Raw genomic sequence first — 17,461 nt, forward strand, 5'->3', positions numbered from 1 at the left:
GAAGCAGGGAATGTTTGTTTGTACATGTGCGTATTTCATGTTACTAGGCATTCTTTGCTTGCACAACTAGCGCAGATTTAGCGAATGGTGATTGTGAGTGCAGAATTCGACAATAAGCAAAGCCATGGAATTGGGCCCTGATAGGCTGGAAGATGGAGTTTTTGTCATATATTAGCACTCAATTCTTATGTTCTCTGGAGTAATGGAAACCATAATTGGTTTTCCAGTCCACAGAAAATTTTTTTTTTTTTACTTCAAATGCCTTTTCAAGGGAGTGTAGAAAGATGAGTGTAGAAAGATGATTCAGGTTGAATCTCAGGTTGTTCAACTATTTTTGCTATTGTAAAACATAGAGAAACATTCAATTTTGCAAAATAAACTCAACAAAGCTATTTGAGCTGGGCTTATTTAAAAACTTTGGACGTCAAATTTTGATTAAACTATGTCCAATTTCATCATTTGATTTTCTTGCACTGTACAGGCATGTGATCAAGCATACTATAGTCTTAATAATAAAACTCTGAATGAACACTATGCAAGTGATTATTGTCTCCCTATGTTTGTTTATTTTTATTTATAGACCGGGTTCATTTTAACCATGCAAACCTAAACTAACTTATAATTTGGGCTGCACCAGATTCTGCTTAGCAATACCATTCTGTGCTTTCAGTCCTGCCTATTATAGCCAAGTCTTTATGAAAAATATAAATAATTCGTTGTGCGAATATTTAACTTGGCAAGTGACGCGCATGACTAGAAGATCAGCGGCGATTTTCAGTGATTTACAGAAAGCTGCCCATGGTAACAAGGCCGCTTATGGATAGTCTCAGAAGTTTAAAGATGATGCCATGTTCAACAAGTCATCATCAGGCCTAGACTTGGTTCCAAGTCTTTGATCGTGGCTTAAAGTCGTCCTGATAGCCGCTACAAACAGCACCCTCTTGCAATCAACCTCCATCATTTAGCCCTAGTATAGATTGCGAGTGATAGCTAATATGTGGGGGCATTTTTCGTGGCTGAGATGCAGAAGAATAACCGCGATCTGAGACTTGAAATCAAGTCTACATCAGGCCATGCTTCGTTACTACGGACAGCGCACCACTTCGACACCTCTGGGTACAAACCCCTGGAAGGGAAGCGCTGAAAATCACCACTGATTGCCTTACCCAAAGTGACTGCTCAGCCCATACTTGTAAAAAACATTTGAGCACTTGCAGGCGGTTTTCAGGGGCTAAGTCCCCCCCCCCTCCTCCCTATCAAGCAAGATCGAAAAAAGAGAAATTGAAAATTCTTATGATTTGTACTGTTTTTTATTTAAAGGTATGTATTAATGGCAGTAACAGAGTGAGAAGGCAGTCTTAAAAAAGCAAGAAATATTGTTAAAAGTGCTTTTATATAGCGCCCTTAACCCAGGGTCTCTAAAAGGGTCTTGGGGTGCTTTACAAAGGTTAAAAATTTAAGCAAGTTAAGAAAAATACCAAACAATTTAAGATAAGCAGACAAGAAATGCTTAAGAAACTTACAAACCTCCATAATTCATTGACAAATGGCTCCTCATACTGTTATTGCCTAATGTTCACACTTACATTCACTCCACAAACAAAACTTTCTTTTAAGGTTAAATAAAAAATCTAATGGAAACAATAACAAACAAAAGCAAATTACTATGTACAATGGTCAATTCTGTTCTAAGGTTTGATGCACAATTTGCCATTGTATTATTTATGGTGCCGTACATTGGTAGACCTTAATATGGACACACACTTGTGTTGTAACTAATAGACGGATCCATTAAGCTCCGCCCCACTGCGTATTGACAATCACAACCCATTGCACAACTAAAAGTCAGACACTATAAGGTCTGACATGCGTACGCATATGCTTGGCGCGTGCAGCAAAGTTGTGCAGAATGGCATTGGAGAGGCTCGCGTGTTCTTGCTCACACATGCGCCATGGGCAGAGCCTAATGGATCGGTGTATTGCATGGAGGTCTCCCTCCATGCCAATGGTAATCACAAAAGTAACTGGACCAATGTAATTTTTAGTTAGTTTTAGCTTTGTCTACGCAGGGTATACATGTAATGTCCATCCAGAAGTTAAGTACATCGTACACGCTATTTTTACAAGCTTTCAAACAAGACACAGGAATGTTTTTGTACAGATTGCACTTCGACTTTACACAAGTATACTTTTTATTAACCAGATACTTGCAGCTGGTAGCTAGAAATTTAGGAGCTTACTGTTTTTAATAACAATAGCGAGAGTCAACTGGACTACCCCAGAAAATTGATAAAGATGTTGGGAATTACCACTTGTGCACCTAGTTGAATAACCCAGGTGCTTTTTGTCAAGTGCAAATTGTACCTAGCCATCATTGCATTGAATCGAATTAAAAAAATGTTACTGTTGATCTAAAGGCGTTCCAACAAGCATAACATACTTTAGGAAATAACTTTGCTCAGCTAGTTTACATAAATATTGAGACTGAACAGATTTTGTGCACAATGAATGGTAATGGTGAGTAGCAAATGATGAATTGTTTGTAGCAACTGCTACATTTTGCTCTGCTATACAAGGGACATCATTCACTGGACTTGATTTATTATTAATTGACACAAATATCTGAGTGTGTAACACAAGTACAATGGCAAAACTGCTGCCACTTAAACATCTCAGAAGTCTGGATTTCAGAAAGTGATTAATTTCATTCAAGATCAGAGTCTGAATCATCATCCATTCCTCCTCGTATCGTCTTTTTCTTCTGAGGTCCTAAGAGCGATTTCTTGCTTTTCGAGGAACCAGCTGTGGGAGGCTCTGACAAGTTGCCGTTGTATTTGATGACCCCGGCACAGCCTAGACGCCACTCTAACATCTCAGTCTTGAAATCGTCTTTGCCACCGAGATCATCAAAACTGCAGACAGATTGATAAACATAGCAAATGATTAAAAGGTTGGAATTAAGTGTTTAACTCCAAATGAAAGTTTACATTGTTTTGATTCCCTTCCTATTTTAAGTGAATGACACTCACTAGTCAAGGCCTGATACTTCGCGGAGACAACAAAGGCGATTGCCTCCATGCCCCCTGGTCATTGCTTTGATGCCCTTGAAATGCTCCAGTAGATTTTTTATTTTTTTTTTATAAATGAAACTTATTGATATCCAACAGCGGATAGCGCCACTTACAATCATTTAACAATTTCCTCATAGGGCGCCCTTTAGCAAGGAGAAAATGCCTTGGTGCCCCTGCCCTTTAAAAAAGAAGAAGCATACAGGCCTGCTAGTCACTTGAAGACTGCTGCTGTTGCACAGATCCAAACAAGGTTTCTAAAGTTACTACATGTGCAATTTATTATGTATTTATTAAATATTTGTGAAAAAAACACTGCACTGAAATAAACTGAAGCATGCCCTTACCCCACAATGTAGTCCTTGGTTTGTCCGCCACTAATCAGAGCAATAGTTGGGATCACAACAATCTTCAATCTCTCTGCAAGAAATGGGCTCTTCTCAACATTGATCTTCAGAAAACGTGTTTCCATGTGTTTTGGTGCTAAAATTTGCAGATGTTTGTCCACAATCTTACACCTGAAAGCGCTGTCTCGATAGAAATGACAAACGACACTGTCACTTTTCTTGCACTCGTTAAAGAATGCCTTCTCATCTGGTAGCTCGGTGTAAGACCCATGTCCGACCGCAAGCCAATCTTGACGGCGCTGTTGATCTTTCTTCATGGTTTCAAGACGTTTTCTACGAAGGATCTCCAACTCATCTTCGTCCATTGTTTCAAGACGCTGAATCTCTGCATCTACTTGATCTTCGACAATCTCCGCTGCCTTTAAAATTTGTTGCTGCACGGCTTGCTCCATTTTGATTTCTTTCTCTCACTTTGTCAATCTCAAACCTGTCTGAAGGTGTGTACAAATAATGAAATGAACAGTTACAAGTGCATCGTCACTGTTTCAACAAATGTTTCAACATGCTCAGATGATTAACAATCACATGGCTTAACCCTGACCAAAAACAGGACATCCTTTCATTTTACGCCACTGCGATTTTAATTGGTTATCTTGCTCTGTGATGGTGTGAGTACAACTTGTAACTGAGACCAAACATAATGTTGTAGACTAGTTGGCTGAGACAATCCTCCAGACAGTAAGGATCATTGCGGATTGGGGAGGGTTATATTATACGATGAGATTATTCAAAATATGGCAACCACCCACCCCGAAACAAATACTCAACTCAAGTTAGGATTGGTCCCAAGTTGGGACGACTCTGCTCAAGCCCCATACATAAATAATAATAGTCATGCAGGTTCGCTCCGTTTGCTGGACCAATTTGCTAATTTGCCATATCAAAAATAAATTGTATTATTTTAAATAAAAAAGGCCAAATGTCATGATAAATGATCATCTGTGTGCGCTCATCAACACACAACTATCTAACAAACAAATGGCTGGTTCTGGTTGTTGGGTCTTACTCTTTCTAAATCTAATCTATTTTATTTTTTTACGAAATTCGTTCTTACTACAAATGAACTACATACGAATCATTTATCAATTTAGACTTGAACACAATACAACATGTTTTAACACCATCTTGCTTTAGACTGTTTACTTACTCTAGACTGTCTTGATTTTTATGAAGTTAGTTGACACAATTTTCCGGTGACAAACTGTCTTTATCTGAACACTGTAACTATGAAACACACTCCGATTTAACATAGATTTTGATTGGCTCAGTTTCGAACCTTTTACGCAATACTACCAATCAAATAGGTCATTGCAAAATTGCAACTAGTTAAGGTCAGTATGGTTCTCCTGTTCATACACTATACGTGTGATTTTGGTAATCGAAGTCAGTAGAACAAGACGAATGTCAGACAACTCGTCCGTCGGACAACTCGTCCGTTCGGACAACTCGGCGGTTCGCGTATTTTTTTTTCCTAGGAAGAACGTGGGCAATTTACATAAATGGGCGTAGTTAACTATACATTTTCCCATGCACATGCGTACTTCGACGTAATAATAGTTGTGGAAATACACTCGCGCATATTAAACATGTACACACATCACTGATCTCTATATACTGATATAGGTCAGTGACACACATACACGCATACACGGATGTACACATGTTACATGTACAGTGTACATTTATATTTAGTACCATGTAAAACTGCGTATTAATTTTGTACAACTGTTGCTTGTGAACATCGCACTGTGACTGTTGCATGAAACGGCAGACAATACAAATAGGCAGCGCCTAACGACTTGTCATCAAGTCTACAGAGGGGGTAAAACACCAGCTAAAATGGCTATGTAAAGCTTTATGCTATTGGTCCATATTCACCCCCTGTCATTTTGCTGATAGAACTTGAAACAGTGCTTATGATTCGTCAGTAGTTTTGTGCACACAAACATAATAATAATTATATGCAAGACGGATGTGCGACAGACCCGACAGACAATGAACGACGTAAATCGACGCTTAACTACACGTAAGTTTAGACTCCCCTTTCTCTTAACTTTTCACACAATAAAGGTGCCACTATAAAGATAATGCACTGTAGCTCAATCTGTGTCATTAAAGTTTTGATTTGTTGAAGAGAACATGAGAAAATAGCCGTTTAAAAACCACATAAATTGTGGTTAGCCCGCCACGATTTGCTGTAAGTTCGCGTTGGACCAGTTCATTCCTTGTGTGGGGATTCATGTGTACGCGGGGGGCCGGGTACGGGTGTGTGTGGTCACTCTGGCTTTCGTGATAACCTTTAACTCCCTTTCTGGGGGATATTGTGTAATTCCGGATTCCAGACCTTTTGTCCTTAATTTACAAATGATGGAGCAGGTTGCCATCACTGTATTTGGCTCAATGAGAGGTTGTCCGAATGGTTAATTATTAGTATTAGATTATCACCCTTAGCCTTGGCCAAGGTTTTGCGATTAAGAGTGAACTCATACCTTTTTTTTTAAACACAAAACAGAAGTAAGTTCATTATGTTTCCATAATAAAGCTGAGGGGGTGGAAAGTCTCGATTACCTACAGAGGTGAGGTAACCAATAATTATTTCTACTAGTTATTTGTTTTTCTTTGATTTTTTTATTATCTTGCAGTACTTTGATAACATCTTCTCCACATTGGGAGAGATTGAAAGAGAACAGGTGATGAGGAGGGTGACTCCAGGAATGCGGCCCCATTACAATGTGAGCATGAGGCGACCACGGACACATGTTTATGCCAGACTGCAACACTGTACTAATGAAACTCAATGCATGCATCAAGGACATTCACCAAAGAGCCACTGCAAACAAGATGATGCTTAATGCTGCAAAGCATTGGTTCTTCATTTTACATCAAGATTTTCACAACAGCCACTTCCAGTCATTTCCATCACGGTTGGTGATGTGAAACCACTCAACGAAAGCCAGAAATCTCTGTGCAGTCATGGATGAACATCTACATGTATCACCGAAGGCCCATGTCTCTACCCTATATGCCGCTCTTAAATTACTGTCATCCAAAGATGTTTTAAATTTAGAAAATAATGATCCACACAAATACACCTGGAAATTGTTTAGTTTTCCTTGGCCGTCTTGAACTAACATGATCTGCCATTTTGTTGAAGCAGTAGTTTGACTCCCCAAAATGGCAGACCATCATAGTTCACAAAGTATTTGGAAAACCTCACAGTTTTTAGGATCACTTCTTCCCTGACAGGTAAAAAATTCCGAGATTAAATTTTGAATAGTCTACCAACTAGTAGTTTCAAAACTAGCTAAACTTAAAACGTGGTTTTCTCGAAAAAGACATATTTTGCTGCTTTTTGAAATTGCTGACAATATGATTGAAATTAGAAAATAATTTTCCACAAAAATATACCTGGAAATCGTTTGTATTTTCTTGTAACCCTCTTGAACTATAACACAACCTGCCATTTTTGTTGAAGCAAATTCATGACTCCTCAAAATGGCAGACTATTTTAGTGCACAGTATAAGTATTATGGAAATTTTGACTCCACAAAACACAAAGTAAAAGGAAAACCACACAGTTTTGAGGCACCTTGGTGTTGATAATTACACACAAATCTAAAAGCAATGTGTCTCTTGAAGAAGGTTTTGATGACTATGTGATTGAAATTGTTGAAAGTTGAGATGTGATGAATTTTCAACAAGGTTTGATAAAAAGTACTGAGTTCGACTTTTTATTGTTGAATTATCCCCCATGCCTAAAGGGGACACGTCGCTTTCGAGTTGGGTGTTACTGTTTTGGGCTTTAGAAAGTGCTTGCTGTGAAATGGATATGGTTGAAAATATGTTTTAAAATAAATAAATAAATGATCCACACAGATAAACATGTACCTGGAAATTGTTTGGTTTTCTTTTTATACTCTCTTTAAGTAACATAGTCTGTCATTCTGTTGAAGCAAATTATGGACTCCTAAAAATGGCGGACTATTTTAGTTTACAAAGTAAAAAGAATTTTTGACTCCACAAAACACAAAGTATAAGGAAAACCACACAGATTTGACGCACCTTTTAGTGTTGATAATTATACACTACTTCCAAAACATGTTTCCAACCAAGGCCCTATTTCATAAAGCTGTTAGGCATGCAGAAAACACCTCTTGACAAATTTATTTGCTATGTTATTTTGGGTGGAAACCTGTTTCTGTTAAGCAATACTTTTCTGTGCTGAGCAAGTTGTTTTGCTTTTATGCTTTATTTAACTGGGCCCATATTCATATCATACATGTGGGCAATTCCACACTAATGGACCAAAGGGATAACTTTGTAAGACAGGCATCTTTTTTTGTTAACCACAATCCTCATCTGCTTCTGAATGTACACAGACCAAAATACATGACAACAAACTTAATTTTGTGACTATCCAACATTCCCTTTCCATGTCGCACGTTTTTGCCCATTAGTGTGGATATAATTGCCCATGTACATGTAACAAATAATGTCATAGTCCAAAGCGTTAAATCTAACAGCAATGTTTCTCTTGGAGAAGGTTTTGATGACAATGTGATCGAAATTTGAGATGTGATGAATTTTCAACAAGGTTTGATAATAAGTACTGAGCCTGACTTTTTAATGTTGAATTACCTCACATGCTTAAAGGGACATGTTGCATTTGGGTTTGGTGTTTTGTGCTATAGGAAGTTCTTGCTATGGAAAGAATAGGCCTACATGGTTGGAAAGATTTTTCGATTTTTGAAAAAAAATGACCCACACATAAATATACCTTAAAATTGTTTGGTTTTCTTGTTATACCTTTCTTGAGCTAACAGTACAGTCTGCCATTTTGTTGAAGATTATTCTGGACTCCTCAAATTAGCAGACATTTTAGTTCACAAAGTAAATGGAAAACTTTGCAGTTTTGAGGCAAATAGTGTGAATGATAATTTTAAAACATGTTTCCCAATTAGATTTATGTCCACAAACACTTCACAGTCCAAAGAGCCAAATATAAAAGCAATGTGTTTCTTAAAGGTTTTAATAAATAATATTATTGTTGAAAATTGAGATGTGATGAATTTTTACAAAGACAAATTTTGATTTGTGTACTGAGCCTGACCTTCTAATTGAATTGGGTACATTATACAGTTGTTGCAAGCTGTGACGGGTCCTGGCGTTTTGTACACCCGAGGGGGGAAATGGAATCCGAGGCGAAGCCAATCAAGTAAAGCAATACTTATAATGAGAAATATTTCATAAAAATTAAGAACCATAAAAATATGTTTGGGCTATCATTATATTTAAAAAAGAGGTATGATAAGATACAAGTAAAATTCCCCTATAATAAATAGTAGAAATTTTCTTACACAAACTGCAAAGGAAAGTTCATTTTCTAACATTTTGTTTCAGTTCACCTGAATTATGCTTTAGAAAGATGTCTTTTTTAAACGGTGATTATTATTAACTTCTGAGATAATGTCAAAAAATCATTCACATTGTTATTTTAGTTTTGCACTTAGAAACTCATTATTAAGCTTTCCACCAAGTATCCACTATAGAAACAGTTAGTCTACGATTTGTTGTAAAATGTTACATCTGTAATTCAGTAATTGCTATTTAGCCTATTAATATTATTTGTTAAAAAACCAAAACAGATTAAGTATTTGTTTGGTGTTAAAATTTAAATTGAGCGACGTTAATAAAATCATTTACCAAAAATTTGAACTTTGTGCATGGAGTTTATTATTATTGATGACTTTTTTCCTCAAGCAGACTTTAACTTATATTCTTTCCAATACAATAATTAAGCCATTACCGAAAGAATATTTAATTTCCACAAAGTATCCACCATAGAAACAGTTAATTATTTTCTGGGGGCGACTTCGTAAGGGGGCGACATTGGCCGGGGGCGACATTGGCCGGGGGCGACATTGTCAGTAGGCTCTACTTTATATTCTTTCCAATACAATATTAATTGAATACACATTGTACTACCGCAAGAATCCTTACTTATTTTCTGGGGAGACTTTGCCAGGGGGCGACATTGTTTGGGGCGACATTGTCAGGGGGCAACTTTGTAACGACCCGTGCGATGAGCCGGTTAGGGGGAGACTTTGTAGGGGGCGGTGGCGAGCTTGCTGGGTGGCGAGATGATGACCAGCATTCCTGAAGGTATACCTGCAGTCTACACAGTATCAAATCCATGACAAACCATAATACACCATTTTTTATTTGCTTTTGAATTAATTGTGGCCATGGATTTGATGAAGTTTTAATCAATAATGATGAATAAATACAATGTCAAAGATTTTATTTATGATATGCTTATTCATAGAGCTGAGTCAGCAGAAAATAATATTGCTTCAAAATTTACTGCTTAGCAAAACTGAACAGGGTCAGTACTTGTCACAAATTGTACACGTCTTTGGCATACAATTTTAGCTGGTAACCTTGTCTAGTAAGCTTATTTGTTTGTGCTTGGCTACTTTTTGTGCTTATCAGCTGCTTCAAGAAATTGGGCCGGGGTCAAACCAACAGAAGCAAAGAGGCACCGCAGTCTACCCGCAGTACATTAATAAGTCTCCTTTGTGATTTTTCTGCGCGAGTTGGCGTGATTTTTCATGCGTGACCTCGGTTTGAATACTAATTAGTCCAAAGGGCTTCTGAAATTCAGTCTTTTTCGGCCTTATCTGAAAAGTATTGACATAAATAATGTAGAAGTACACTGAAATGGAAAGCATATCTGTCGTGTTGTATGAACAAATATCTTGTTGCGTTTGAGTTGAACCGCTTTTTTTTATACATGACGACAGATATGCTCTTCGTTTCAATTTACTGGTACATTTAAACATTTTGGTTGAGACTTTTCAGAAAAGGCTGAAAATGACCGAATTCCACAAGCCCTTTTGACTAATTAGTATACACATGATAGAGGTCACGCATGAAAAAAACGATGCATATCCCTGCAGATAAATAACAAAGGAGATTAGTGTACTCCTGCGGGTAGACTGTACTGACCGACAAGACTGGGTCCTACTAAAAGCCGACAACTCGCCGACAACGCCGACAACAAGTCCAGAGCGCCGACAACTCGCCGCCAACAAGTTTTAATTACCTCGAAAATTGCCAATATACCATAGATGTATTAGAACTATATGTGTCCTGTAATATAAACATAAATTTAATGGAAAAAAATTCACGAAAAGTGTGAATTTTTAACCAGAAAAAAAACTGAACGTTCACGGAAAACGGTCGGACGCCATCTTGGCTTAAAATCGTGTTCGGACCAGTCCATTATGATGCGGGTGAGTCAGACTTAGCAATAGAGGGCGGGCGTCATGCACTGTGCACACTGCAGTGAAGGTCTTCACATGAAGCCCGCTCTCTGTTGTTGCAAGTGCTAAATCTACCCGTATCATAATGGTCTGGTCCAAACACGGTTTTTAAGCCAAGATGGCGTCCGACCGCTTTTCGTGCAAGTGAAGTTTTTTTCTGGTTAAAAATTCACACTTTTTGTGAAGTTTTTCCATTAACTTTATGTTTATATTACAGAACACATATAGTTCTAATACATCTATGGTTTATTGGCCATTTTTGAGGTAATTAAAACTTGTTGGCGGCGAGTTGTCGGCGCTCTGGACTTGTTGTCGGCGTTGTCGGCGAGTTGTCGGCTTTTAGTAGGACCGACAAGACTTAATTCTTCGACGACCGACTTACTTGTTTGTCTCCCTCAACGTTCATTTACAAATAGCAATTTCGCGCCAATTCATATTAAAGGCTGACCAAGCACTGAAGTAAAGGATTTATCGCTAGCGGTGGAGACGGAACTTTAACTCGTTGTAATTGATGAAAACAAGGTTTATACGGAAACGTTTCCATATCATATATGTGGTAACCCTTCTTCTCAGGTAAGAAAACAATTCAGTGGTTTTGGAGTTAGTTAACGCTAGATAAATTGGTGGCGACATGCGGAAAATTATCATGAGGGTAAAATTTAATAAGTGCTGGCACAAGTTGTGGCAGTTGCACTGGCACTATACACACAAGTTTCCGTATGGTGCCACCACTTTTTCATTCGATATGAAATATGCTGCAATGGAATGTGAATCTGTTGAAATAAATGGCTTGTTGCAGGTAAGATTTTTAGTTATGAAGCTTTGAAAATTTTCCGCCCCAGAAACGGGCCTTAATAATTAGGACTCTGTATCTTTGTACAGAGGAAGAGTCCTAATTAGGGCTATGGTGCCCTGTGCTTTTGTTGTGGTGCCCTCACTCTTCAAGGTTCCAATACAAAAGTACATTTTCCCCATAGAAGTGACCCTTACCAGACCAGGGCCCAATTTCATAGAGAGAGCTGCTTAAGCAGAAAATATTGCTGAACAATTTTTCTGCTAAGGGGCTAAGCAGAAATGAGCAGGAAACCAGTCACAATTTGTTCGTGTGACATGGTATTTTAGCTGGTAACCAGAGTCCAGTTAGCATAATAATTTGTGCTTAAAGACCATACAAAATACCCCCCTTCAGCCATCTACATTTAAAAGATCTGTATTTTAGTACCTTACCTTATTCCTAGATTTTTACACTCATCTTGTATTTGAGAAAAAAACAAAATTCGCAACATAAGGGCTTCCCCAAACACGAGCACCTTTCACCGATGGTGGCAGCAGACATATTGCCAAAAATAGTGACGTGTCTGGACGTGTGGTTTCTTTGGGTTTATTCGCTGCCGCCTGCACACGACCCACTAGTGCACAGCAATGGTCTGGTTGCCAAGCAATGCCCCTACATGTACTTGGGTCATTCCGTGTCAAATCAACCAGTGGTCCCCAGGTGACCCTCTCAGATTTTGATGAAACTTCATCAGAATGATTGCATGTTGCAAAAATGAACACATACAAAAAAGCTAAGTCATATTCCATGTCGTTTTCGAGATATGACCGTTTGAAATTTGGCCAAGGCGGCCATTTTGTGCTCGCGCGAGACGCGAAAAGTGATTTTTGTGATAATTTCCGACTTTGAAAGCTCATAATGTAGTTTTTGTACCAGGTAGAGAGCTCAAATTCAGTATTCCATCTTACTTTTTGCCAAATTTCATGAATCTGCACTCAATTTAAATGTATTTCCTTTAATTTTCTAGTTATGGTCACCCAAAGTAGGCACTTTAATCAGCCGAAAATGTTTTTTGTGATTTTTGGGGTCACCCTGTGCCCACATGAGGGGTCAAATAAATCCTATATTCCCTAGGTATTATCTATGGGTGCATGTTTATACCCATAAGCAATTATAAGCTCACCAATGCAATAATTTAGAAATAGCATGGGCCCAAAGTTGGTTCCAGCCAGAAAAAGGTCAAAAAGACCCCGCCCGTCTTGACCCCGGTTGACCCCGCGATCAATTGAAATGTTTTTTGAAATTGATACCAGTTAAACATATATATTATATCTACTTATACACCAATTTTCAGCTTTGGCACTCAACTCCTTCATGGTGTGGTGGCAATTTGAATATTATATGTTTTTGGCACATTTTAATGTAATATCATACAGTATACATGTACATGTACATTCATGTACACATGTACAATACATGGTAAAATATGTTTGAAGCTTGTGTAACTTATTTTTTTCTGGCTAGCAAAAAAGTAAGTTTGTTTGTGTTATTGTTTTTAGAAATGGGTTGATGATGCATGTTTTTAACTGCAATAAATAATTTAAGGCAGGTACCACGAAGTGCTGCAAAATTCTCCCATAACACACAAAATATTGGAACCATACCCCAGTATGGAACCATACCCCAGTGTACCGTGTGTAGTTTCACTTGAAACATGGATCAAACCACACAATACAAATTAAATCTGCCAGTACTTAACACTAACTATCTGTCATATTCTTCTCTGGTTTTAACCCAACCCCAGTCCCCTTTGTTTCCTCCATGCTATGTTTATGCTGGTTAAACTTTCCAATCACATGGTCACCTCATTTGCATATTAAACGCTGGTATTACTTTCCATACACTACTTTTTTAGAACAATACTTCTCTAATGTGTATCACATGCAAACACTCATTTCTCAAACAAAATATGTACTTGTGTATCACGCAGACACCACAGATGCCAATGCGTTAATGTTACTTTTTGCTAGCCAGAAAAAATAAGTTACACAAGCTTCAAACATATATTACCATGTATTGTATGTGTTTATGAATGTACATGTACATGTACACTGTATGATATTACATTAAAATGTGCCAAAAACATATAACATTCAAATTGCCACCACACCATGAAGGAGTTGAGTGCCAAAGCTGAAAATTGGTGTATAAGTAGATATAATATATATGTTTAACTGGTATCAATTTAAAAAAACATTTTAATTGATCGCGGGGTCAACCGGGGTCAAGACGGGCGGGGTCTTTTTGACCTTTTTCTGGCTGGAACCAACTTTGGGCCCATGCTATTTCTAAATTATTGCATTGGTGAGCTTATAATTGCTTATGGGTATAAACATGCACCCATAGATAATACCTAGGGAATATAGGATTTATTTGACCCCTCATGTGGGCACAGGGTGACCCCAAAAATCACAAAAACATTTTTGGCTGATTAAAGTGCCTGTTTTAGGTGACCATAACTAGAAAATTAAAGGAGATACATCTAAGGCCGAGTAAAAAAAAAAACATGTTTAGCGTCCGGGTTTCTAAAAAAAAGGAAGGAGGAGGGGCTTTTTATTTTTTATTTTTTATTTTCAAGATGGCCGCCATTCTTTTAAAAATTTCAAATATACATTGTTTTTCTACTGTTCAAACACAAAATTCATAAAAGAAACATGTTGGACAAGACATTGAACACGTTTACAGTGGTTTTATTTGTTTTTTGTCAACGTAATTGCAAATTAAAAGGCAAGATTATCAAGAAAGATGCATCAAATAAAACTCATGAGTGAAAGTTTGAGTTGAAAAATGCAGTGCCTACTTATTGAGTAAACTGCGAAAAACTGTCACGGTTTTTCCATCAAATGCATCCACGTTCAACGAGCTGACAGTGGGTACCAACCTCATCTCTGGCTGTATTGAGGGCAGCATTCCAACGGACACCATGGAAATTTCTCAAAAACGCCTGCAGGCAATTTTGGAGATTCAAAGTTTTCTACATTATGTACATAATTTGTTAGTGTTTTTTATCAACAGGGGAAATAGACAAAATAATTTTGCTGGATGCTTACTACCACCAAGTATGCTTTCGGATAAAAAGTAATCTATTTCTTAAAACTGTGGAGATGCAGGCAAAAATCAATTTAACGTTAAAAATAGAACTAAATTGAACTTGAGGTTCCAATCTGTGTTCTGTGCTCTTTTTTTAATATTCCAAACATTGTGAACCAGATTTGAAAAGTAAAACTTTAAGTGTTAAAAGATCATACAACACTTGGTTCTTTCCTTGCTGAAGGAATGCAGTAAAATGACCTACTGTGGTCGAGGATTAAAGGCCCTAGTGTTCTTCTTGTGAGGATTCTTGCCTGCATCTCTACACTCATTACACAGAGGGTAGTTCCCATCCCCAGTGATAAGATCGTGTTCACTTCCACAAAAAAAGCACAGAGGGTCGTCAAAAGTAACATAGTATGGTGCTTCTATTGGCAAGTCACAGGTGAGTTTATCGTTGACGTAGACTACATTGAAGACAGACTCTTCATCACCATCAGTAGAAACATCTTGAAAGCATGTGCCACAAGAGAAGGCCAACAATTCCAGTTCCCGCTCTAGTTGCCGCCTTTGCTCAGGTTTTAGAACTCGTGCTGCATAGCACACTCTCCACTTGAGGCATTCTCCACACTGGGAAAATAAAATTGTCAAACATAAAATGAACATTCCATATTTGTTAATCTTAAATGTTATTCCAGCTATATTAAAAGGATTGGTGCCATTATTTTCTTGCATTTCTTGAAGGAACTCTTACTCTTCCAATGCAACATTTCTTATTGACATACTATTCCATCCAAGCCTCCCCAAGTTCCCATCAATCATTTTGATTAAACCTGTATATTTTTTATATGAAAGTTCAGACACAATGAAAGGGCCAATTTTCAAAAAAAGGGTTAAATCCATTATTTGCTCTGTGAAAAATTCTACATTGTAAATGTCATGTCAGCTGAAAAGTGTATTTTGAATCATCTCAATATTAGGAATGACAACATAATAACTGGGAAAAAAAATCTCTTTTTGAACTTGACACGTCCAATTCAATCACGAAGCATAGTTAACAAAAAATATTTAAAAAAAATACAAAGAAATAGGTCTACCATCACCTGTATTTACGAACACGGTTTACAAAGTGTTACAATTAAATGTAACTCAAAGGCCTACCTGTACGACCATCTTTACATTCTTTGACTTCTGCGACGAGGGGGAGAAAGGCATCCTGTGGTGTTGGGCAGCCTGTTGCAACTTGGATGGTATGTGCGTCTCCAGACCAATCTCTTCCTTACCATACAAATCCTGTTTGTAAATACAAAAATTGTTAGGGTGTTGTAAACAACTAATTTTTTTATTCAAAGATTCCATTTTAAAGGCAAATCACAGTGCAGTAAACCATTGCATGTAAGATCGCTTCAAGAATTTCTCGATCAAAAATGTGAAAAGTCTAAAATTGTATTTGATTGGGACAATGTACTTATCATTTAAATGTGGTGAGGTAAGAGTTTTACAGGAGCAAAGGAGATTCTTGCTGGTAAACTTTATGTTGTACCATCAGGTTGATTGGTCAAACAGGTGAATTTTAATGAATATAATGTGGTATTCACGTACACTTCTCAAAAGGTTACTCAATTTGGTTAAGGCCTCACCTCAAAGTGTTTGTATTTCTCCTGCTGTGGGACAGGGAAAGGGAGATGGTGAAGCTTCACAAAAGTATCTGGAGAGGTTCTAGGCAGACCACATACGCAATCTTGTGCTCCACATTTGTTTATGCTGAATTGATATTGCCCACATAAACAATGCTTCTTCATGAACTCTTTCATCTGCTCTGTCAGCTTACAAGGACGAGATGAGTCCAGCAGGATGTCAGAATCAAACTCCTCGTCTATTTTCTTTAACTGGGATACAAACTCCACCATTTCCTCTTTTGATGCTGCTGAAAACACTTTAAATTTCTGTCCCTTCAGCTGAAGCCTTGAAAACACATTGCCAAGAAGTAACTTGGTGGGCTTGATGCATTCCATAACTTCTGCTTTGAGAGTTGGCTCCTTCTTTGACATTTCTCGGATTGCCTTCATGTTATTAGCAGACTTAATTTTATGCTCCATCGTGGCCATTTCAGTTCTCATGACACCAACACCTTGTAATCCCAAATCAAGTTTGACATCACTCGTTCTGCTGGATTTTTCCAGCTGTGGTGTGGAGGCGTCTGCACTGAGATCAACATGTCTAAGTTTCGCTCCAAGAAGTACGCAACCTGGGCTAACTGTGTTCTAGCAAAGCGGATGTTATGATCAGGACCACCATCGTGGTAATGGCATTCCACAGGATTGTCTTTTGACAGTAACTTGTTGAGCTCACAAGCATGCCGAGCTGCAGATGATGGCTCGAAGCAGTTTTCCTTCAGGCCGACATGGACTTGACCAGTGTAGAATGAGCCTTCAATGTCCTCTGGAATGTTGACATTAAAGCTCACAGAAGGACTCAACGAAAATCTGGTAAAATCGTGATCTGCAACGGTCATCATCTGCTTCATGCCAACCACTACTTGTTTGCCCCGTTCAACAGCTGCAACAGGAAAGTTCGGTTCCCCAACCTTCACAGTGTGCTTGTCGTCTTGACAAACAAAGCTCGTGATGTTGCGGAACTTGACTGCAAATTCTTTCTGGTAGCGAAAAACTGCCGAGGCATAGTAGACATCTGCATGATGTTTCCTGTGTTGTCGGGCTGCAACCATCATCTTTACTTTCACCCTACCAGTATTTTTCATGGCTGCTGCTGATGTCTTACTTGGCCAGAACTGTA

The 17,461-nt window shown here is 38.1% G+C and overlaps 2 protein-coding genes across 2 annotated transcripts; both read right to left on the minus strand.

Moving 5' to 3' along the window:
- Nucleotides 1-197: 197 nt before the first annotated feature.
- On the minus strand, nt 198-4,830 carry LOC117293268 (thioredoxin domain-containing protein 9-like). Its single transcript, XM_033775499.1, has 3 exons — nt 4,623-4,830; nt 3,416-3,906; nt 198-2,912 (listed from the first exon to the last, which is right to left on the minus strand). The coding sequence occupies exons 2-3, from the start codon at nt 3,865-3,867 to the stop codon at nt 2,705-2,707; spliced, it is 660 nt and encodes a 219-aa protein (XP_033631390.1). The 5' UTR covers nt 3,868-3,906; nt 4,623-4,830; the 3' UTR covers nt 198-2,704.
- Nucleotides 4,831-14,423: 9,593 nt separating this feature from the next.
- Nucleotides 14,424-15,898, minus strand: LOC117293269. The gene is made up of 2 exons (XM_033775500.1): nt 15,827-15,898; nt 14,424-15,295 (listed from the first exon to the last, which is right to left on the minus strand). The coding sequence occupies exons 1-2, from the start codon at nt 15,878-15,880 to the stop codon at nt 14,927-14,929; spliced, it is 423 nt and encodes a 140-aa protein (XP_033631391.1). The 5' UTR covers nt 15,881-15,898; the 3' UTR covers nt 14,424-14,926.
- Between the last annotated feature and the right edge of the window lie 1,563 nt (nt 15,899-17,461).

The sequence above is a fragment of the Asterias rubens genome, chromosome 8 (assembly GCF_902459465.1).
Source record: "Asterias rubens chromosome 8, eAstRub1.3, whole genome shotgun sequence".
Taxonomy (NCBI): Eukaryota; Metazoa; Echinodermata; class Asteroidea; order Forcipulatida; family Asteriidae; genus Asterias; species Asterias rubens.